The sequence below is a fragment of the Megalopta genalis genome, chromosome 10 (genome assembly GCF_051020955.1).
Source record: "Megalopta genalis isolate 19385.01 chromosome 10, iyMegGena1_principal, whole genome shotgun sequence".
NCBI classification, from domain to species: domain Eukaryota; kingdom Metazoa; phylum Arthropoda; class Insecta; order Hymenoptera; family Halictidae; genus Megalopta; species Megalopta genalis.
Window position 1 is genome coordinate 16,668,301 of NC_135022.1, and position 22,563 is coordinate 16,690,863.

General features: G+C 44.1%; 2 protein-coding genes across 5 annotated transcripts in view; one reads left to right on the forward strand and one right to left on the reverse strand.

Moving 5' to 3' along the window:
• THADA (Thyroid adenoma-associated protein homolog) overlaps positions 1-22,563 on the reverse strand; it is a 29,867-nt gene that overhangs the window by 4,304 nt on the left and 3,000 nt on the right. For 3 of the 4 annotated variants that reach the window (XM_076524861.1, XM_076524860.1, XM_076524862.1), the window contains 2 exons: positions 274-493; positions 62-202 (listed from right to left, as the gene is read on the reverse strand). In XM_076524861.1, coding sequence (XP_076380976.1) covers positions 62-202; positions 274-444 — 312 coding nt within the window. In that variant the 5' untranslated portion in view covers positions 445-493. Of the gene's footprint in view, positions 1-61; positions 203-273; positions 494-1,832; positions 5,104-22,563 lie in introns of those variants that run through there. The other variant, XM_033469504.2, reaches the window with a different exon arrangement.
• LOC117219938 (uncharacterized) overlaps positions 1-22,563 on the forward strand; it is a 202,552-nt gene that overhangs the window by 3,788 nt on the left and 176,201 nt on the right. The window contains exon 2 of the mRNA XM_033469511.2: positions 7,887-7,983. Coding sequence (XP_033325402.2) covers positions 7,935-7,983 — 49 coding nt within the window. The 5' untranslated portion in view covers positions 7,887-7,934. The remainder of the gene's footprint in view (positions 1-7,886; positions 7,984-22,563) is intronic.

The window sequence follows — 22,563 nt, forward strand, 5'->3', positions numbered from 1 at the left end:
AAGAAACCGTTTACGTTGCTAAATTGATAATAATAATCACCTTACCTAGTATTTATCTTACCTTCTTTATTAGGGGCACAAACTCCAACTTCTCCTTAAAATTAGCGTGCAGGAATGAAATAATTATATTGAGCTCCCTAGACAGGAATTTTAAAGTGCTCTTCTTGGATTCTATTACAACCGCAAGTACATCTAATTTAATCTAAAAGGAATGCAAATTTTAATAACATAGAAATATTAAGATTTTACTACTTTCATTAAAAGTTCGTTCACCTCGTCGTCGTGATGATACACACAGCGTTCCAGGATATCGTAAGGAATAGAATCCCGCCAGAGATGTTCATCCTTCGGATTTAATAGCTTCTCATCCGTATCTAATTCTCCATTGCGTTTCAATGCTAACAGCTCCTTCAATTTCTTCTTGATTTCCTCTTCGTTGTACATATTCGACTCTGCTCGCTGCTAAACAGTGAAGCACGTGCGCATCGTTTGACTAGAACACGTCCAACGAGTTGTACGCATTATAAGCTGACCTCGTGGTTTTTTTTATCGACAGCCAGTAGGAATGAATGAAGCTCGTACAGTGCTGGCCTCTATTACGAAAGGCCATACTACATAAAGGGGAATATGCATTCAATGCAAAGACTTGTTATACCCAATTAACCCTCTGACATAAACTCTGATTATTCTTACTTTCTACATCCATTTTCCACCCAAGGTATTTCCAGATTATTTAAATGAAGCCGTCAGCAAATACGTTATAGGCTCAATAGAATGTAAAAGCGTCGTTACTTTAAATTAAATGAAATTTAATTAAGGATAAAAATCTACGCGGATCAATAGAAGAATTTTAATGAAAGTCGTGCTTTCGGAGCAGCTTCCAAATATAAAAGTTTAATTAGCTAACGAAGCCAAACATTTTAATTATTCCACGTTACATTACGCAGCACAGCTCTGTGCCCATTTATGTACCACAAAATAACTCGTAAGCAATGCTGGCTATTTTAATATTCCGGAAAGTAATCGCAGCCAACGATCTTTTGTTAATTAAAATAGAATCGTCTACCGAAAATAAGAGATTCGCAATAATTGTGAGACGAGTTGACACGTATCGGGGTAGTGGTAAAACTACGATTTGGCCGAAAATGTTACCGCAGCTTGCCACTTTATTTGACAATTCAATTAGCCCTTTCGGCATTGCGAATCGAGCGCAGAGATTTGGAAGTTCCGGGCGGGATGTTGGCGCAGGATTTTCGAAACTTCGGTCAATAAAACCAGGCCAGAGAGTTTGATTGGGAATATTGGCCGAATTAACGAAATCGCGTGGCAGAGCGGCCATTCATAATGTTTAAACGCGGAAGCGTGTTCGTCATCAGTATTTGCCGGGGCTCGTTACTAGGCGATACGACCGCGAAAATCACGGGGGTTGGGATCGCGGCGTGCACAGGACGCTATTGATTCGAAAAATAACTGGAACCACTAATTTAAATAATTGCGTGTCGAGCGCCGAGACTTGTATGGGCCACTCTAATAAATTGCATTTTAATTAAAATCGATTTTTAGCCGGTGTACACGCGCGAATCGAACTAACCGGAAGCTATTACCTGGGGCACGGCAACACAACGCGCGGCCATGTGACGGCCGTGGTACCGGAAGCGACGCTAATTGTCCCACGGCGTAACGAGGATATCGGGAATAATTTATCCGGGCGAATAAAATGCACGCGATACAACGGCGCGGTGCAACGGCCCCCGGACACGGTCTCGAGGTTCACTTTTTAAATAGTTCCCGACTAATTTTAAACCGGCCCGCTGTCTTATTGTGTAACTGACCTATACCGAGACCGCTCGACGTCGATTTTCCTTTCCTTCCTGCCCACCCGGCTGTCCTCGTTGTTGTTGTTAGTCTAATTAGGATGGGGACCTTACGGGCGCCTCTCTCACCTGCGCCGTGCACTCGTCCAAAGATAGACTCGAGCCTCGTCCTCCGAACGTCAAACATTTTAATGCACCGCGTTTCTCTTGTGCACACATTATTACGTTCCACATTGTTTACCATGGTTCAATTATTCATGTTTACTTACTAACGTACGCGAGCCGGATGAGAACGCTGAAGCATCGGATTCTATCTTTAGGTCGTTCCACGCTGAACTGATCCGCTTTTTCCTGTCGATATCGGCGAGTTTCTTCCGAACCGAGTACAATAAGGTGTGGCATACGCGAAATTAACAGGAGTTTAAGTCATCAATTTGTCTGTTTCATATTTTTGCTCGTAAAACATAAGACTATCGTATTTTTGAAAACAGTTTATATCTCCGAACTTTCATCACGGAAACTGCTAACTGGATCGAGCTCGTGTGCATTTTATTTGAATCAGCAACGTTTGCTCTACCGTAAGGGCATTTTTCGATACCGTACCTTCCACGTGACGATGGTTATCGAACATTTTCCATGCACCGTGCGATAATTGGTTTATATTCTACTTCGCGTCCTCCAATTGCGAGGAGTCTAACAAAACAGAAGCCCCCTCCCCCCATCCAGCATTTTCACGGTGCAGGGCAAACATTTTCACCGAACGCCATCAACGAGTGGAAGAACAGAAGAACAATATTTAATCGCGACTCCCCGGCACCGGTGCGTCCCGCGCAAATCGAGTTACTCGTAACGAGCGTAACGACTCCTTGGTATTTTTATTTCCCCGAGTGGTCTCGCGACCGGCGAAATTTTTTCTCCGCCTGGGAGGGAGCCGTGTCCGCGCCACGTGGCTGCTGCAGGAACGGAAAAAATAACGGAGTCAACGGTGAAAATGCATTTCATGGAAACTCAGAAGCAAATGTTGCACGCTGCCAGGAGCGGGACGAGGCGGAGGAGGCTGAAAGAGATGCGACGCAATGGCTGGTTCCCATCGTGGGGCTTACGATAAGGGTCATAAAGCGAGGCAATGAGATCTGTTGCCTGTGTATCGTTGTACCTGTACGGAGAAGCGTGACGTTCGCCAGAGACACCGACGAGAAACTTCTGCCGCGATCGTGCTTATCGTTGCTGCCTTATCTGTGTTTTCCCGGGCGTGCATGGCTCGCTCACGAAAAACGGGGACATTGGTATATTCGAGAGAAAAAAAAATCCTCCATTCCGGAGATGGGATCGAGCAGGACAAAGCCGTATCTCCGTGGCTGCAGACAGAAATTGAATTCGAATGTGGTTCCTTTCAATGCAACTGACTTATTAGAACGAAAAAGTTGAGGCCACCAAAGTCTGGGAGCCAATGTTATCAGCATTTCCTTTCGTTTTCGTCTGAAACGTCGTTTGCCGCGACTGTCGACGGAAATTGAATTCAGCAGAGTTGGTGTGGCTTGTTTTAATCTGTTCGCGTTACAAAGGAGATCGAAATTTTTCTAATCAATGACGAAGGGGTAAATTCAAAGACGACACTCGTATAACCTCTTGCCAAATTTTGACGAGTCTAAACGAGTCTTCGATACAAACCAGCAACAACCCGCTAACTATGAATACTATTTCTATCATTTTGTCCGATTAAAATCAGCACATTTTTACATTATTTTCTTTAACTCTTTTCGTGCATGAGATACAAGCTCAAGGTTTATTATGCTCGTCTCTAAGAACATATCTAATACATAAGGTATGTAAAATGTACGCATAATTTTATTATATTATGCGAAACATTTAAAAATGGCAAACGTCCTATCATTTTGTCCGGCACTGTACAATCGAAACAATTCTAATCGTAGTAACTACGAAGAAAATGGCACGAGCAGAGATTAAGAAAATGTTGCAATTACGAACATGTTTGTTGCGTCTTGAATATTTTTTGTGAATACCGTTAATCCTTTTATCATACTCGTCTAACATCTTCCTGCTAGTTGTTGCAATTTCTTCCCGGATCCGTCCAGCCAGCGCGCATCGTTCGAGACAAAGCGCGACGTACTAGCTCGCAATCGTTCGCTCGGCTCTGAAGAATGACTCGTTACTCAATAACTGGCGACACGTTCCCCGACACCGTCTCCCTCGAATTTTCCGACACGAACGACTGTTCTCTCGCAATCTTCGCATTCCGCCGGTTGTCCCCGGGACGGTTGACACCGCGGCCGCCATTAATGCCCGTCGGCGGGGAAAGATGAATCTTTCGGGGTTGCACAACAATTGTTGCCTTTCCTTACTTTAATTACAAGTCGTTGTGGGAAGGGTCCCAGACCGTTTCCGACCATTCTGCCGGCGAAGGTCTCCTCCCCGGCGACTACGGGACATTCTCTTGAACGCCGGTGCAGCAACGTGGGTACAACAAGGCAGAACAAATGCGCCGTGTTTTTCGCCCCGACAGAGGGATCTTATCTCTAACTGCGGGTTTCATTACGACTTTCCGGGGATTTTCGGTTGGCTCGCCGGGGAACGATCGAATTTAGCCTCCCATTGTTCCCGTCGGTTTTTGCGAAACGTTCGCACCGAAGGAAACCGCGATTCCGCTTGGCGCGTCCCCGCGACGAGAAGTCCCTCGTCGTCGCGAACGAGACCGAAGTTCAAACCGCTCTTTTCACGCGTCCGACTTGGAGTTTGTTCAACGCACAGGTAAATAACCGGGAATCGTGTGCTGATTCGATTTATCGACGGCAAATCCAATTACCGGCGAATTATCGGGCTTCCCGGATAATCGGCAGCTACCCGCAATCGAATTCAATGCGTTGCCCACCTTCGAACGGCTCGACTTTCAGTCTGGACGATCATTCTTGCGCGTTATACGGCTGCAACGGAATAAACATACCTTGATTAACTCTCCGAGTGGCCAACCAGTTTTGTACATACGGGGTGAGAAGTTGGTCTTCGATAAAATAGGATCTGTCGTTGTTGTCTCGCGTCCTTGGACTTTACCGCGGATTAAACTGCTTCTGCTTGACATTTAATCAGAAGTGTTCATTCTTGGCTTTGGAGCAGCCGTTGAAGACTCTCGAACAAGTTTATTTGTCGCTTTGAGACCTTGCCACAGACTCTGTTAATTGCTTCTTTGGTTTACCAGATGCCTCCTTCGGGTCAAAGCAAACTCAATTTCCGACCGTTTCTTCGAGCCAAAAACCCTTTAAGAGATTACATCCCTTTTAGTGGTCGAAAAACAATGCTCCTTTGGGAATTTTTTTTTGAAAATACTCGTAAAGCAATAAGAATGAGGCTTTAGAGGCCTTATTATACATATCGTATTGTTAATCTTTAATCTTTATTGTTATGGAAAAAGAAACTATAATTTGAGTATAGTGTATAATAAACTCTTCAAACCTAATTATTATCACTGCGTAAGTATTTTCGAGATAAATATCCGAAAGAAAATTTGTTTTTCGGCCACTAAAAGGGATGTAAGCTCTTAACCATAGCTCACGTGCGTCTCGCAACTAATGGCCAAACTTTGCCGCGAGGTCTGTAATTTCTCACAAAAGCCGAGAACACTATAATTTAGAGGATGGAGATGATCAGAGTCAGTTTCTCGTACTTGTCCAGAGAACAAGCAGCTCGACAAACGGACAAATAGCTCGTGTGCTCCGACAAATAGCTCGGAATAGGGCGCGGAAAGCTCTCCGATACTCGATTATGGCATTAGGTTCGAACACGCGAGGTTCGCCGGGAAGTTGCAGAAGAATATTCGACCGGGCGAGTCTCTCTGGCGTCGCGGCGACGGCGGTAAGTGCTTTTTAAACAGCAACGGGAACGAGGAGTGCTTTTCTAGCCCCGAGGTCGGTTTCCACGCTTTGTGAAAACTCTGCCGGGCGTGAACACTGCTGCTTCCGGGCCACTTGCGTCGCGCTTCTTAGAGAAGCCGAGGGGAACATCGCGAGAATTTACACGCGGAACACTGCAGAAATCGTGTTGCTCGCGGATTTCAGACGCCGGACACGGAGAGAGAACCGGGTCGACATCGGGCCCTGGGCCATGTAATAATACGTTCGGCGTTACGCCATGCCTCATCGAACGTTCCGTCGCGGCTGACCGCGCTTCATTGTTTGCCGGCAAGTCAACGGCGCACCGCAAATCACACTTGCAGCTTGTAGCACATGTTGCACGGTGCACCGCTGATACCCGATGCCCCCGATTCCGCGATACCGATGTGCTATGGACTTCCTACGTGAACAAACTCTCGAATCTCAGCTCTCGAATCTTCCTTCTTCTTCGCCCCTCCGAGGATATTGTATTCCGAGCTGTGGAACAGTCGGGTTGTCGTTGGTTCCTGCTATTTAAAACGGTAGAAAGTTTTACGGCACGCTTCGACGTGCTCTGGACTGCATACACCCCATGGAATATTGTCTTCTTCGCAATTGGAGTATCTGAGAGAATTCCAATCTATATCTACTACAAAAGTATTCGCGACAACATTATTCGCTCAGCTTTTAAAACGCAATAACTTTTTGAGAACTGAACTAAATGATTTGCATCTTTTTGTTTAGATGACAGAGGGACTAGTCTATTAGACGATGGCTAAAAAGCTTATTTTTTTAATTTTGCCATTACTTGGAATGAAAAGAAAAAATTAGAAACCCTCGTCTTTTTAACTTTTTTATCCGAGCCTATAACGATAATTTAAAAAACGTCTTTTGCAGATCTCGGTAACTTATATGTGTGCTGAAGATTTGATCGAAATCGGTTAAATCGGAGCCGAGATAGAGGCGTTGGAGGATTTTAAAAACTGCAGATTTTTTACAGTTTTGGGTCAAAATCGTGATAAAACTGCGATTTTTGCGATCTTTAATTTGTTGTAACTCGTAACAACGTCAACGGATTTCGATAAAATTTTCAACACGCATATAAGTTACCGAGATCTACGAGAGGCATTTTTTAAATTTTCGTTTCAGATAAAAAAGTTAAAAAACGACAGAATTTTATTTTTTTACGAATCCAAGTAATAGCAAGATTTAAAAGAAAAAGCATTTCATTTATCATCTATTAGGCTAGTCCCTCTGCCATCTAAAAAACATGCGAGTCATTTAATTCAGTTCTCAAAAAGTTATTGCGTTTTAAAAGGTGAGCGAATAATTTTGTGGCCCACTGTATATCGAAGAGAATTCCAATTTATTCGCCATTTTAACTCGAAATCCAAAATAGTTCTTCCGACCTATACTATTTCCATGTTATGTAACTTGGTGCATTTTATATCTATGAAATTGAATTATGTGACTCGTGCAATAGTTACACTTTTAACAGTTTTTTAAAAAATATAAATAAATTTGATAATGTTAACATTATTTTGAAACGTGATATAACAATTTTTAATAGCGCCTGAGAGTCGCCACTCGACTGCAAAGGGTTAAAAGAAAGTAATTTAGATTCTGTTTGAAAACTGATTTACTTTCGAGGCATTTTTAAGGCGGCATCCATCGCAAAATATTCAATTATCGCTTAAATATCGACAACGAGGAAATAAAATTATGATTCGATTTTAAAAAAAGACATGAATATTGTATTCATAGTTGAAAGTTTCTTTTCAAAATCTGCATCATTTTCAACGTATTTTTATCACTGAACCTCCGAAATCGGTCAAAATGACCGGTTTCACTTCGCTTGTTTTAAAGTTGCCGAAGTTATGAAAAATTTCTCACAGAAAATGATTTAATAAATTTCCTAATCCAAATATTCATTGCAATAAAAATAGTAGAAGATCGAGATAAATACGTCTCGTCGTTACGAAGCAATACGCGTCAGCGATTTTTAGAGTCCGGTAGGTTTAGTATCGAGTTGGTATCCAACGCGGAATACCAAGGTTAGCAAAGCTCGGTTTAATCTACGGCTGAGAGCAGAAAAAATAGAGCAAGGGGAAGCACGAATTTGTTAGAATAAGAGGCGGCTTTCCCAAGAGAAGGAAAGCTTTGAGAATCACGAGACGTTTTCTTCCAGGACCTCGATGCAGGCACGGATTAATCGGAAGCTAAGGGGGCAAGAGGAATGGGAGAAGGCAGAGCGACGAGCACCCATAGCGGAGACGTAATATCAGGTTAGTGGGGGGAAAAAAGCCGGAGGAAAATAAGTTTGGCTCGCGCGAAAATCCCGGACGCGGAGAATCGAAACAAATGGCAGCTCTCTCGAGCCGAGGGCGGGGTCAACCGAATTTCGAGTCCCTAAAAGAGAGAAGCCGGCTTTCGAGATTCAGCTCGAGGCGTATCTCCACGGCAGAATACGGAAAGTTTTCGCGGCTGGGTGCCGAGGCTATACAGCCACCGGCAATCGCCAATTAAAAATCTAAATTATGTCTGAATTCGCCTTTAGCGAGCCCACTTTGGCCCAATTAAAACTACTTGCTAGAGTTTTATGAAACGAATTTCGTTCTCGCGCTTCGAAATACCCTGAGATACGGATTCGTTCCGCGTCCGCCACGTTTCCCGCGGCCGGCGAACGCCGCGCGGGGAGCCGCGCGCGGCGCGGGCGTATTAAGAAATCCGTCTCGAATGCGGACTTTATTAAATTCCGCGAATGAAAAGGCCGGGTGGAAATTTCTTTCACGGTGGTTCGCCTCAAAGGCCGACCTTCTGAAAGCATTCTTGTGTGCCGGCCGAATGAGATTTGTGTAGCACTAGCGCGGGGGCCCGGCCCTCGTAGACCGCTTTCAGCTTCGTCGGCCGCGAAACAAGCTCCGGGAAATTTCGTTGGGAAACACCTTGTCTCTCGATCGAAGCGGCCGCGACACGGCGCTCTATCGGTCGGCTCGTTACGACGACCCGGTCGCGTTCCTCGCAGCTGAAACACAATCGTTCGTTATACGGGTCGTCTTCCTGGTTCGTAGTCCCGATCCTCCGCGGCACGGCTTCAATCGAGCCGGATTGATTCGCTTTGAAGCAAGCATGATTCTCGTTCGGGACGAAATAGAGCGCTGGAATTTGCATCCGTGCCCTCCGTTTTCTCAAGCCAATTTGCAATCGGCCTCGTATCGTTCCGACGCTAACAGTATCCTCGAACGTGGCTCTTACGATAGCTCGCTCCGAGGGCAAAGTGCTTTTTAAACTGATCAAGGCTACCATGGTATTGGTCCCGATTGTTTGAGACAATACGTACAGCCGGGTCGGCGAACTTGAGCTTGCGATTCGGTTTAGTGCTCTCGGCGAGGATGGTTCTCTCGACGAGTCTGGAGGTTCGTTTGTTCAGCACGAAATTTCTGATGATTTTTCCAACTACGAAGCTTCGAACGATCAGAAGTACGGTGACGTTTTTCAAATATTCATTGAGAATTATGTAGTTGAAGAAACAGTAGTTTTTAGAAGAGTTCGTTCGATTACAGTGTATCGATACGTTTTTGTTCGGTGCAACGTGATTTTGTACGTGTATTAAAGATAATGTTTGTAATTAATATAGGTATTGTTATGTTGCCACGACATAACGAAAGAGTTTCCCAAGAAATGTGAGGGTTCTTGTTCCGATCGGAGAATTTAGCGAGACTCGTTCTGGTTTAAACTCCTTTTTAATAATGATTTCTTAGCGTGTTGATGATGCGAATAGATCTGAGTAGGCGCACGTTTTGAAGGAAACTGAGCTAGTGCACATTTTTGAAAAGAGAGCTGAGGGAAAGATGATGTATTTATATTTACATTCTTACTTGAGTGGTGGGGATTTAAGAAATTATAAGGATTAGTATGGTTAGATCAGTGTTTTAAAGATGCAGTCCAGGTATGATGCGGCAAGGACAGAGGTCGAGGATGAGTCAAGGATGAAATTATGGCTTACTGAAGATTTTGGCATGTTCGATAAGAAGATGATGGAATGACGTTGGTATACAATGATGAATGATGGTCGTAGGATGACGTTGGTATACGATATAACATTAACAATAATAAGTGATGTAACAACAGTAATAGTAATAATAATAATAGTAATAATATTAATAATAATAATAATAATAATAATGATAAGAAGAAATCTAATTAGAATTGAAGTTGTGGAGTAGGATGTAACAGTATCCATGTTTGAATCCGAGTACTTCGTTGTATACAGAAATTATGTTTGTTCAATTTGCAACCTATCAATTTGCAGGAAATTGCAGGCCATTGAGGTTAGCCAAACAACAATTTATTTATCAATCGCACACAGTGCACAATACACATACTCGGTTCCGACGCCGTACACACCGAATTTCGATCAATACCTACCAATCACCTTCGTATTACAAATAATTATTATGTTTGTAGAGTATTACGAATTTTCAGTGATTAGTGTGAAACTACGAGATGTATTTTATGGTGAAAATGCGAGATAATTCTGTTATTTGAATCGTTCTTTAAGCCTGTGTCTTTCAAGTGCCGAGTCGAATCTTCGTTCAGGCGATTAGTTGCGTAAAAATTTAATATTCGGATATTTGGTTACCCACACGTAATAATGTAAAGAACATATACAGCTATTTATAATATGTCTTACAGTTTAATGTACTCGCCGTGTACAAAGAGGTACATGGATATACTAATTACACGCGTGCACGCGTATTTAAAATACACCTGAACAGGATATCTTCGGTGCAAAGTGCCGCGCGCTCGACTCGAGGACCGGAAAGAATGCGGCTGAAAGAGGCAAGTTTACGGGCGATTTATGCGAGATACGTGAATTTTCTGGATTTTTGGGAGCATGATAACGCGGGCCCCGACTCTGAAATGATATCGAGAAAGGATCAAAAGATAGACGAGCGCCGATCGATGCCGGGCGTCCGCGTTCTCATCGGCGGACGATGCTTGAACGCCGCTCGAATGCTTTCTCGTTGGAATTACAGGACGGGATAAAAGTGCATCGATGGAATGATATTTGGGAATGGTAGTGGGGAAAAAACGAGGACCGACGTCGATATCGGTAACCATTGGAGATCGGCCGTTGCCGGACGCGCAGTTACACGCGTCATTCTCTTTCCCCGTTCCCGTTTTCAGCCGGGTCAGGCCAGCGCGACGAATGGAAATTTTCGGGATTGCGTCGGCAGGAATTTTCCCAGGTTTCCCCGCGCGATCATTTTGAAAGATAGCAGACGCAAATTCGGGGCTTATCATAATGTTTCCGCGGGCACGGCACGGTAATGGGAAAATTACAGTTGTTTCAATCCGAGGACGGCTCGATTCGCGCCGTGCACACGCCCACGCTTCTCCCGGCAGATTGTTTCAAAGAACGCGCTTGAATTTAATATTCGAGCAATTCGCGTTCTATCCGCACGAAGAATGCAGTTTATTGGAGCTTCAACGACGCTAATTCCCCCGTGGAATCGAACGAGCCCGGAGCGCGCGCGTCTCCGAGCAATATTCGTCCCATTCGTCGCGTTGTCGTTTTGCACGCGGAAAATCGATGTCCTCGGTTCCCTTTGCTTGCTTTGTTTCCGCGTTGCTGCCTCCGCGCCGAGGTCAGAGATTCCGCCGATGCGATTCCAATCTCGCCCGATCGTAAAAAGAATGCTTCCGACCGGGGAAGAAAGGGTGCCAGTGTATCAGCGGCGCAAATAAACGGGAGAGAATAAAACCGTGGAGAGCGGAAAAGCGAGGGGCCTCCGTAGTTAGGGAGCTCTAACAGCCGACCAGAGTTATTAATTTCTTGACCACTTCGTCGAAAGTAATATCCGGAAGGGTGAGACGCGACAGGAAAAGTAACGGGCACCGGACGTCTCCTAAACGCACTCAGTGTCGCCAAAACGGGATCTCTATTTGTCATTGTCACCGGTTGAGTGAGATCGACGACGCCGGAAGAAACTTATCCTCGGCTGTCCACTGCAGCCAACCTGCTCGTCAGCCAACGTCTTCAACGATTTCCGATACCATTTTTTTCTCCCGGAGATTCTGATGGAGCCTACTTTGAATTGGAGCTGTGACTTACGGGGCGCTCGGGTGTCTTATGAAATAAGATGAAGAAAGATCAAAATCTTACGAAGTTCAACCGCAGTAAATGTTCTCGTTATCAGAGACTAGAAGAAACGTTTCGTGCACTTCTGATTTCTTCGGGTTCATATTTAACGAGCCTGATGTATTAATTCATTATATTAAAATTTATTATTTCTATTATTATTCTAACCAAATTAAATTAAATAACAAGTCAAAAGAATCTAATCTACTAAAACAAAAGAAGAAATATCATTTTTATATTGTTTATATTGCAACCCACATTTCAGTAATTAATTTTTCCACGAGTTCACTTCATTCTACGTAACGAATCATGAAATATTATAATATTTACTACAGAAACATTTTGGAAGCATCGTATTGTGTATTAGGCTCGGTATTTTCGATGGGATCCGAAGGATGAAAAATGAAAGAAATGAATAATCGGTGTAAAAATAGTAATAATAAAACAGTAATATGTCGGTGAGTAAATATTGTCGGCGAAACGCGGTGTCGATGAAATCGTGTCGGTGAAATGATTGCCGATGAAATAATTCTCGATGAAGTGTCAGGAATCTCGTGCACCCAAGTACATAAAGGTACAAGCTCTACTTTGATCGCAGGACATCCTGGCGTGCTCGCACGTGTATTTTTTTCAGGCAATGCGAAATCTGTTTCATTTGCCCAGGAAGCTATTGATTTCGAAGCAGAAGTTGAACTCGGCATCCATATGAAACGAAATTTCAATTGAGGCAATCAACGTCCCGCGCAATCTATGAACGCCACGCTTTTCATGAATAACAAACGATATTAAATAATACAACCCCTATTGTGTTCCTGTGCGATGGTTCCGAGCGCGCAAGTGAAAACCGTCGTGTTTTCATCCGCCGAATACAAAGGCGGTTAGCGGAAAAACTCCGTGGCGATTATTTTGTAGAAGTTTCAGCCTCGTCGCGCCGATTGTTTACGAGTGAAATTTTTCACGTTCTCTCGCTCGATTTAATTAATCGGGAAACGTTAAGCACGGCCGCGATTACTGTTTCGCAGGTGGCACACGGCCGAGATTTATGAGACCGATATCGCGCGATCATCGAGTCTGGGGAAACTCCGGCCCCGGAAAAGTAATGGGCGAAGTTTTGGCAGCGACCAGTGTTCCCGCGGTTATGCTCGCCTACATCGCCTTCCCGAGGAGGCAACTTTAAAATCTCTCGAACCGAGCTCGTGAAATTTATTACGGGACTTTTTTCACATAATTAATATAGTCCGCTAACGAGACGCGACTGTCCGTTGCCGTAAGAGCCGAAGAAGAACTTACTCAAGGGGGTAGGTGCATACACTTTTCTGTTCACTCTATTCCCGCCGCGAAACGCACCCGCCATTTTAATTGTATCCCGCGATAACGCGGGTTATAAACAGCAACGTTTTGCATGCGGCATGCAGCTCGCATTACGCGATAAAGAGAATGTTTGCGGCCGAGCGAGACAACGTTGGCGCACCAGAGAGAAAAGGAGAACACCGATCTTCTCGTTCTCTCTCTCTCTCTCTTTCTCTCTCTCTCTCTCTCTTTCTCTCTCTCTCTCTCTTTCTCTCTCTCTCTCTCTCTATCTCTCTCTCTCTCCCTCTTTGTCTCTATCTCTCTATTCCTGCATCGTCGTTTAACGCCGGCTTTTCACCGTGTCCGCGAGCCTCGCTTATATTGTTAGGGAGGCATCTGGAAGCCATATAACGGGTATCCCGTTAAAAGAAAGGTACTCTCCCTTTTACGAGGCGACTAGCAGCACGAGCGAATCACAAGGGAAAAGACGCGCGAGCGTAAATGCCGCGTGTTTTGAATTTTTTGAAATCTTTCGAAGCACCCCGGCGTCGCCGCGATTCGTGCTCGAAAGGAGCCTTCCACGATGCAACGCGGAAAGCCGGGGAGCTTCGATTTCACGTTACACCGTATAGAAAGAACTTGTCTGACGCTGGATACTAGGATTTTCTTAAAAAACTGAAGCGTAACACTGTTTTTATGTTGCGAGTCTACAACGAGTGGGGTCAACAGCTTTTATAATGCTGAGACTGCAGTAAATACAGTTCCAACCTCGCCGAGATTTTTAATTATTCAGATACGTTTCAGAGTCAGCTTAGTTCGCGAAATATACAAAACGATTTACCGTATTAAACGATGAAGATCGCGTCTGACATGAACGCTCCGATGTCAGCCATATACATATTTGCTCAGATCTGAAAATTAATTTGTACGCTAATTTATTACATCTTCTTAATATCATTAGGATTCGTAATACGACTTAACGAGCAGTCGCTTAGGGTAATCGAGGTTTCACCGAAGTTTTTAACGAATACTTATCCCCATGACACATAAGACAGCCGACGGCACGATTTAACGAACGATCATAACTTTCTATATCCAGTCTAGGAAAAGTTTCTCGGCTCGATAGAAGAACGACGAACCGGCGAACCGGCGAACACCGCGGTTTCGTTCGAGAATGCAAGTGCATCGGGACCCGTAGAAATGCGAGGTGACGGCGCGCCGTCCTCGGATATTATATTCCCGGCTTTGTCCCATTGGCGGAACGGCGGCCGATGCGCGGCGCTTATGAAAAGCAATTCTCAAACAAATACGCAACCGGGGTTGAACGCCGGCACTCGAGGGCGAATAAACTCGGCGCGATCCGCTAGTTGCTAGTTGCGAGTTGCGAATCGCGGACCGCGGTGCGAGAGACCAAATTAAGCTCGAACGCTAACTGGATCCGCGTTCCCGAATGTTGCCGGCATATTCGGGACAAACGCGATTTCGAAATCTCCGTGGAAGTGGTGTAACGAGGAGCAAGCAAACCTGGGCCAGGTTTTCAAACAGCCCCTGGCTGGATGCGCCGAGGCTTGCGCAACGCTGCGTGCCATATACAACGCGTTTGTAACGCTGTTGCGCCGGCAATAGCGCAATAAAGACGATTTAATGGTCGCGATGTCCTCTGTGCCCCGTATGTGGGTCGCGAGGATGTTAGCTCTAGCCGAGTTTATGCGATTCTTCGTCAATTAGTATCATTGTTCCTCCCGGACGTCTACGGTTTCTGTGGGAGTTTAGTTATTTGGAATTCACTAACAAGGAGAGGTCCCCAGGTGCGACTCTGACTTTTCGATCAGCCTTTGCGCAATTGTAGAGCTTCAAATACTGAAGCTAATGGTATCTCCTATTGGGGGCTGACGGTTAATAGTATTTGAGATATTTAACGTCAAAGTTATTTTTTTGGAAAATATTTTCTGATTAATAATAAAATTAGTAAATAATTAAAATTTTTCAGAAATATATATATATAATTGTTGTGCTTCGCGTGTTTTTAGAAGTACAATACAATTAAAGTAGAAGTAGCTATATATATTATATATAGCTACTTCTACTTTAATTGTACACGAAGCAGTATTGTACTTCTAAAAACACGCGAAGCACAACAATTATATATATATATATTTCTGAAAAATTTTAATTATTTACTAATTTTATTATTAATCAGAAAATATTTTATAATATATATATACCTACTTCTACTTTAATTGTACACGAAGCAGTATTGTACTTCTAAAAACACGCGAAGCACAACAATTGAATGCATCATGCACATCGAATGAAAGCTCAGCTTTCGCAGCTAGTTATACTACAAAGTTTCTTCATCTCTCCCGGAAATGCCACCTGATTTACATCCACAAAATGTGAGAATCCATTTATAAAATCGAAATACCTACCAAGCATATCTATAGTAAAAATTAATAATATAAATGAAATAAATGTAGATGAGAAATGTACAGACAGTATTTGAAGTTCTGTCATTGCGCGAAGGCTGATCATAAGGTCAGATTTACGCCTAGGACCTTTCCATGTAAGAGTGTCGCGGATTTATTGACTAAGAAAACGGTAGTACAGTAATGTCTCTCCAATTGACGCTCAGATTGTCCATAAAAATTTTGTCCAAAAATTTTGGAAGAGAAGATACGATTGTTCGAGTCTTGTGGCTCTTTTGTTATAGTTATCGATTGTCAACAACTATAAAAACGAGCTGCGAGGCCCGATTAATCGTATCTCCTCTTCCCAAATTGCCCATTTTTGTGCACAATCTGAGCGTCAATTAGGGAGACATTACTGTAGTTTGCTTGAGGAAAGGTCATGTTGCGAACGTGATAGAAATAATAATAATTTTAGGACATGCCGACACGAAGGTACCAGACCTCCGGCATTTTCTATCAAAAACTCCAGCAGTAGCCCATTGTCGGTGTATTAAAAACACATGAAAGCAAGATAAATGGATAATGCTGGCTTCACTGGATTCGTTAACAGGAATTACACGTGCGAATAGAACTGCTACCACAAACGCGGGAGATAATTGTTCGGGATACAACAATAGCAATGCAATTCGTATAATAATTACTGTATATTTGATGTGATCCATACTGCATGAAACCTCTGCGCTAGGAATCGCATTCATGATAATACCTTTGCCAAAGGATTCAGCCCGAGTCACGTAAATAGAAACAATGTGGAAACGATAAAGGGTCTACATAATTCCGATCGTAATATCAGTCACGGGAACAATGCCACATTGTGTTGGAAACGACCTACAAACTTAACCTTCAACCCTCTGGCATCTACGGCGTAATAAGATACGTGGATTTACACACACACACACACACACACACACACACACACACACACACACACACACACACCGTGTATGAAATTATGGGTACTTTACTCACTAAATATTGCTATCCGACGAACGGTGTCAACCCCTTGCAGGTTCAAAATTTCTTCAAATCGAGATAGTTATTAATATTTAAATGTTAAAGTGAATGCAAATGTTCTTATTCGTGTAGGAATTTGTTAGTGATAATAAGTTTCAAAATGGAAATTGAGAAAGTAGGAGGGAACACATTCACTCTTACTAGCTAACATTAAATTGAAAACAATAAAAACAATAATGTCTTATATTAACATAACTGTGAGAACACCCTGAGAAGGAAAATTTCTAAAATATAAAAAGTGATAGGTATGAATTAGTGGAGCTATGAGTGGAAAAATTAAAAATAAGAATAAAAGATAAATGATAATAACAGTCATGCATAAGGAACGGTACGAAAGCGTATAAAATAGAAAATAAGGATAGATAATAAAAATAAAAGTATTATAGATTTTAATTTAAATTACATATTACAAGTTATATTCTATTTTAGTTGAGTCCAAATGAAGTTCGTTACAAGTGTAAAGTATTATGAAAAGTTTAAATGTGTGAAAGGAAGATAATGGCAAAAGTTAATTAGTAATAAGAATTATGAGACATTAAAGACTGAACGATCATAAGATTATAAGCCAAATCATAAAATTATAATACAAGACTGAATGTGCGACCCGGTATAATAGGTAGAGTAATGTATCTCTGATCGCCTCATCAAAAATAAACGACTAACCAACCAGTGATAATAAGCGTTAATCGTTGCTGCTATCAGAGAAATTAGATCCCCAAGGGAAAGAAAACTATCTCGACGCTGTCTTTCCAATAATTTTCTCTCTCTCTCTCTCTCTCTCTCTCTCTTTCTCTCTCTCATCGACTGTCTTGATATCAGCTCCTATGTAATTTCTATTCTATTTCTTTATTTCTATTCTTTATTTCTATTCTTTATTTCTATTCTTTATATTCTATTCTATTTCTATAAATTTCTGAAGTTTCGACAAAAAAATCTACTCCAGGCTAATGTTACTTTTACAAAATACTTGGTCGACCGTCTTCGTTAAATCCGGATTAGGCGAAAGCACCATCGGGATTGCAAAATCGCCTGCGGCCACCAGAAAGCGGTCCGAGAATAAAACGGATTGCACTGCGAATAACAGCAATAAACCAGGAGAAATAGCAGCGGGCACGTCGAGAGCGCATCGACGCAGGGCATTGTAGGTTGCAGGATGTGCCGGGAGACGGGTTGCGATCGTGCACGCGTTTGGTTGAGGATTAGCTATCGTTGGAGCGGTTACAGTTTTTTTCTGGCGAGTCGATTATTGCGGAGAAAAAGTGTACGTGGCCAGGAAAAGCTCGATCCCCAGCGGTGTCCGGGCCGCGTGCGTGGGCTTCAAAGCAAACAGGTGTAACGAAATTAACGGTGAGCGGCTGTTGCACGCAACTCGCTCAGCCGTTGGACGTTTACAGGAACTGAAAAAGGGGAGCACATCGAAAGGCAGAGAGATCAACCGTCGGCTCGAGCTTCCCTGCCTCCGCAACAATATCGCGAGAGGGGGCAGGGGGGGATAACTGCCTCGAAGTCGCCCACGGCGATCAATCGATTCTCTGCTCTCGAGCGTAGATCCCCCGCGGCGACACGCTCCCGTATTTACTTGCACGCGTGCACACTTGCATGTGTGTGTGTGTGTCTGTGTGTGTGTGTGCGTGCGTGCGCGCACCGAGTCATAGATACGCGCGAGACGATTTTGAAAGCGTCGATATCTCGTCGTCTCGTCTCGCATCGAAGTCGTTGACTCTCTTGCGCGAGGCTTATCCGCGTTCGGACAGACCTCTCATAGACCTTATTGAGCAGGGTGAGGAGGGGGCGGGGGGAAGGTAGGCGTATGCTCGGCGCCAATCGTCTTGGGAACGGTATCGGGTTACGCGCGATTGTTGTAATAATTACGTGTCACTCATTCCTGGCTGGGTACGTGTTACGCTATTATTTCGGCCGCGCCCTGTCTCGCAGACACATTGTCTGCCGGACCAAATGGCCGCGACCATAAACGTCGCCGAAAACGGGGACAGCTGCTTTTAGGGGACAAGGATGGGGCAAATTACTCGGCTGCGAATCGGTCCCATTCGTTCGGGTAATCGTTAAATTAGTGCCTCGTTTTATCAGCCCCCGTTCGCCCCTCCCGAGCTTCGAGAAAGCCTCCTATAATACTCGCGAAACTTGCCAACTACTTCGATAGAATCTTTACTTTATATTCCGTAAGCCGCGTCTCCGGGAATTTTTACAGAGTGCCCAGAGTATAATCAACGCTGTTTATACGTTCCGCTGTTCTCCGTCGCCTCTGGCTGCGGCCCCGAAGTGCGAAGTAAAAAATGTATTCGGCTGCGAGCTTTTCATCTGTCCCTTTACCGTTTTGTATGAATATTTCGCGAACTACGGTGTTTCGATTAAAGGGGGAATTCCGTATTGAAATCCATAAACCAGCGGTTTATGGAAGCTTTCGGTGTTCCCGTAACGAAATGTATAATTAAAAACCGCGGTTTATTTCCGATTCGAATTGACCGGAACGGGGCCCCGGGGGGTTGAAATCGCGCGAAAATAATGCGGAAAGTGTTAAATCAACGGGAGCCGAGTTAATCTCCGGGGACATCGGGCAAGCGGATTTTCATTTCGGTGACAAACACGCGTTGCTGGCCGGAAACGTGTGGCAGAAGATCAACCGTTCGTAGTAATAGCCTACAAACTGTTAAATCGTCGTTGAGATATGAAAGACAGAGAGAGAGAGAGAGGGACTCCCCCCGGACAACCCCCGCGGACACGTTCACGCCTATTAAGCTAATGGCTTTCTTAGAAGCTCATTTGCCTTTTACGATCGTCCCGAATCCCGTGACAACCAGGAATTCCTCGACTTCCGTTAGGCGTTCTATCCGCCTGTGCAAACTCGTGGCAAACAGCCCGCGCGGCGCTACAGGGGCGTTAACCATTCCCCTGAATGATCTATTACATTATGTTCGTTTCACATACAACGTCGTCGCTGAATAATGCAAGAGCGCGCGCTTGTCGGAATTCTGCAACCGGGAAAGTGATCGCTGTCGAACTCATTCTAAAGATGTACGGGAGCTTGTTTTCTTCTCTTTCTTAACCCTTAATTACCATCGTCGGTCTGCGAGACCGCTATTAATTACTTATTCGCCTGCGTTGACGATGTAATTGTAAGAAATATTGTAAAACAGGAATGTTTCTAATAGACTTGCTTCTGTTCAATCGAACTGTCCAAGTTGGACCCCTTCGTTATTGACGTGCAAAGTAAGAACAATCGACGTAGATCGTTTCACGTAACAATTTTATGTCAATAATAACGTTATAAACATTAACGGTGTGCGAGACCGCTACCAGTGGTTACGTAAGTTTTAACAGGCGCAGTAATTAAGGATGAACGCTGTAATGGTATGTTCGAGTCTCTCATGACGCCTAGAAAATTTTTAGCGCATTGTTTGAAGTAATTATAATCAAATAATGCCAAAAAATAAAATAAAATAATAATCCAATTTTGCAAATATCAAATTCTATTTTGTCAGTTCTTTTATACTTCCGCGCATTTCCCACGCACAAATCTTCGAAGATAATGGATTGACATTTGCTTCCACGAAAATGCGCCGAGTCATTTCCAATCGGAGATCGCTATTTCGCAAGTATGTAATTGGGAGTCATTAGCGGAGCCGATCCCGCGTCGGAATGTTACGGAACAGGGTCCGCCGAAGTTGCAGTGGTACGTGCATCGCGACGACTCGAGGGATACGCCGGCCGAAATCCGCGTTTCATAATTATTCCGAGGTAAGCAACCGTCTGAGTGAAATTCTCTTTCATCCCTTGGAACGGTGGCAGCCCTCGCGGATAGCCTGCTCGCTCTGCAATTCCACGGTGAAAACCGCGAAGCCGTACATCGGCTATCCTATTCGGCGGAGAGGGAATGGTAACTCGAGACGGGGCAGTTCGTCGAATTAATCGGCTTTCGAAAACTTGCGCGGCACTGCACGGCACGGCGCGGCGCGATGCGATGCGGTGCGGTGCGGCGCGGTGCGTTCTCGATCGCCCGCCACGCGACCGAACGCAATTTGCAGCTGCACGTGTGTTTCGGTGTGCGTCGGCTGTCGTAAATTACTTCGACAACTCCCGTGCGCGCGTGTGCAGGCGTATGCGACGCGTATGCACCGCGCCGCCTGGCCCAGGAAATTCCACCGGTTTAAAAATATCTGCATTTTCGGCGCAACCACCTCGGTAACCGTCCACTTTATTGTATCAGATTACAGAGATACATTAAAACGCTGGAACAATCTCGCCGCAACGTTCGCGCCGTATTTAAATAATGAATAAACAATATGTACTTTTAAACAGCCGTGGATTTTGTCGAGTGCAAACGTTGCGACCGACGAGTTTCACGGTTCAACCCAGAAATTGAACGTTTAATCGGTAAAACCGGTGGCTTTAATCGTTTCTCCCATCGCTCTCGTAATTTTTCCCATTGTCTTCGAACAATGGGGACGCGTAATTTGTTGACGAGATTGCGGGTCGTTTCTCTTGCGAAAGAATTTCTGGAAAGCAACCGTCGGACAATTGCAAAAGTGTCGTTGATCGGCCAGCGGCACGTTCCGTGTGAAAAATCTGCGCACGAGAGCGTCGCTGCGCGGCGTTTCGACGCGGCGATTTTCCGGGCCGCAGTCGGAAACAATTACGGATTAGGCGGGAGTTTACTATTATTTCGCGAGGCCGAGAGTGCTGCGAAATGGTGGAGGCGGAGGAGGAGGAAAGGGAGGTACACACAGGGAGATAGAAGTGTTTGCCAACGGGCGATGGGGAGAGGCGAGGGAGGGCAGGGAGATCGGCCGCGGCATTCAACGAACTGCTATTCTACGAGCTGGTTTGCATAAAATGCATTGTAATCCCCGCGCACAATGCAGGAGGCTCAAGTTTTACCTGCCGGCGTAATTAATGCCGGGCCCTCAGGACTGGCTCGGTTCGCGCGGACTCGCTCGATGATAATTCACGAAATGGAGGCGGCCGCGTCCCGCAGACGCAAAGACACTGCTCTGTTTCTCTGTGCCCTTTGTGCGATACGCTCAAGCTGCGAGCGCGCAACGCGCGGAGAACTTTGTGTCAAACGGATTCGCTTCCAACGGTTCGACGACCATCCATTTCGGCTGCGCGAAATCCAAGAATGCCGCCATCGAGAGCATTCATCACCGAAACAAATAGTTTTCCCTCTTCAATGTTGCGCGATTAATTCGGACGGCACTGCGAGATGTACAGCAGTTGAAATTATTTCTATTGGCTCGAGATGTATGAAAATCATGGACGAGGAGTACAAATTATTGTTGATTAGAGGAACTGCGGAGCAGTGGAAGCTTTCGGCAGACAACTAGGCGACGCCACTGTAGGGTAGAAAGTACCGAAAAAATATTTTATTTTTTGACTAAGTAATAAAATTCACGTTTCAACAAAATTCATGTTTAAACAAAAATGTAATTATAGAATATAACTATTACAGTAAATTCTCCCTTATTGACCCTCAGCTTGGAAACAAAAAATGGACAATTTAGGAAGAGCGGGTACGATTATTCGGGTCCTGCAGCTCGTTTTTATAGTTGATGACAATCGGTAACTATAAAAACGTATCTCCTTATCCCAAATTGTCCATTTTCGTTTCCAAGCTGAGGGTCAATTAGGGAGAATTTACTGTAATAGTTATGTTCTATAATTACATTTTTGTTTAAACATGAATTTTATTACTCAGTCAAAAAATTGATCATAGGTATGTGATATCGATCAAAAAATATTTTTTCGGTGCTTTCTACCCTATAGTGGCGTAATAGTAATTTACAGTAAGTACAGTAATTTTTTGTCGAATAATTGTCATTTTCTAAGCAGCACTCACTCCTTTTAAAAGCTATCATAGAATCATGTTTTTAAAATTAAAGCTCGAAGTCTCTACTTTATGATCTCTCATTTTTAATATCATGCATCCCCAC